Genomic DNA, 724 nt, shown 5'->3' with positions numbered 1-724 from the left:
GCTCTTGGGCACCTCTGTCCACATCTCCTTCACGTTTTCCAGCACCATGTTGCAGTGCCTGCAGGGGAGAGGTGGGACACGCACACACGTTTCTGGCGAGGCCCCAAAACTGGATGGGGAAGACCGTGGGGGGGACCCTGGGAAACAGTGGGGTGATCCAGGAGTACAGTGGAATCCTGGGGTGACCCAGAAGGACACTGGGGACAGCGTGGGGTCCCTACGATGACCCAAGGGGATACTGGGGACAGTGAGGGGACCCTGGGGTGACCCAGATGTGCATCGGGGACCATGGAGTGGACTCTGGAGTGCACCAAGGGGGACCTTGGGGTTGTGAGGTGATCCTGGGGTGACACAGGGGGACATTGGTGAGCACGGGAGGACCCTGGGAGACACTGGGATGACCCTGCAGTGACCCAGGGGGATACAGCAGACCATGGGAGGAACCTGGGGTGAGCTGGGGGACACAGTAAACCCCGAGGATAACGCAGAGCAGGACCGGGGAGCCCTCGGGCACACATGGATGACCCAGATGATGCCGAGGTGACCCTAAAGGACACCAAGGACTCCGCGGGGTGGGGACAATGACACGGACCTGTCGAAGGCCTTGACACGCCCCAGGAGCTTCTTGTTGTTGCGGCAGTTGATGAGGACCTGGGTGTTGTTCTTGACGGACTGGGTGAGGACGGAGAGCGGCCCCGTATTGAACTCCTCCTCCTCCCGCTTC

General features: G+C 61.6%; 1 protein-coding gene across 1 annotated transcript; it reads right to left on the bottom strand.

Annotated features, from left to right (window-relative positions):
* Positions 1–3: 3 nt before the first annotated feature.
* On the bottom strand, positions 4–720 carry SNRPD2 (small nuclear ribonucleoprotein D2 polypeptide 16.5kDa; the record flags this gene model as incomplete). Its single annotated transcript, XM_010161701.1, has 2 exons — positions 4–58; positions 593–720. Coding segments are annotated over 2 exons (183 nt in total), but the record flags the coding sequence as incomplete, so codon positions are not given.
* Between the last annotated feature and the right edge of the window lie 4 nt (positions 721–724).

Source organism: Eurypyga helias, unplaced genomic scaffold (assembly GCF_000690775.1).
Source record: "Eurypyga helias isolate BGI_N326 unplaced genomic scaffold, ASM69077v1 scaffold33181, whole genome shotgun sequence".
In the NCBI taxonomy this organism is placed as follows: Eukaryota; Metazoa; Chordata; class Aves; order Eurypygiformes; family Eurypygidae; genus Eurypyga; species Eurypyga helias.
This window is presented reverse-complemented; position numbering and strand designations above follow the sequence as displayed.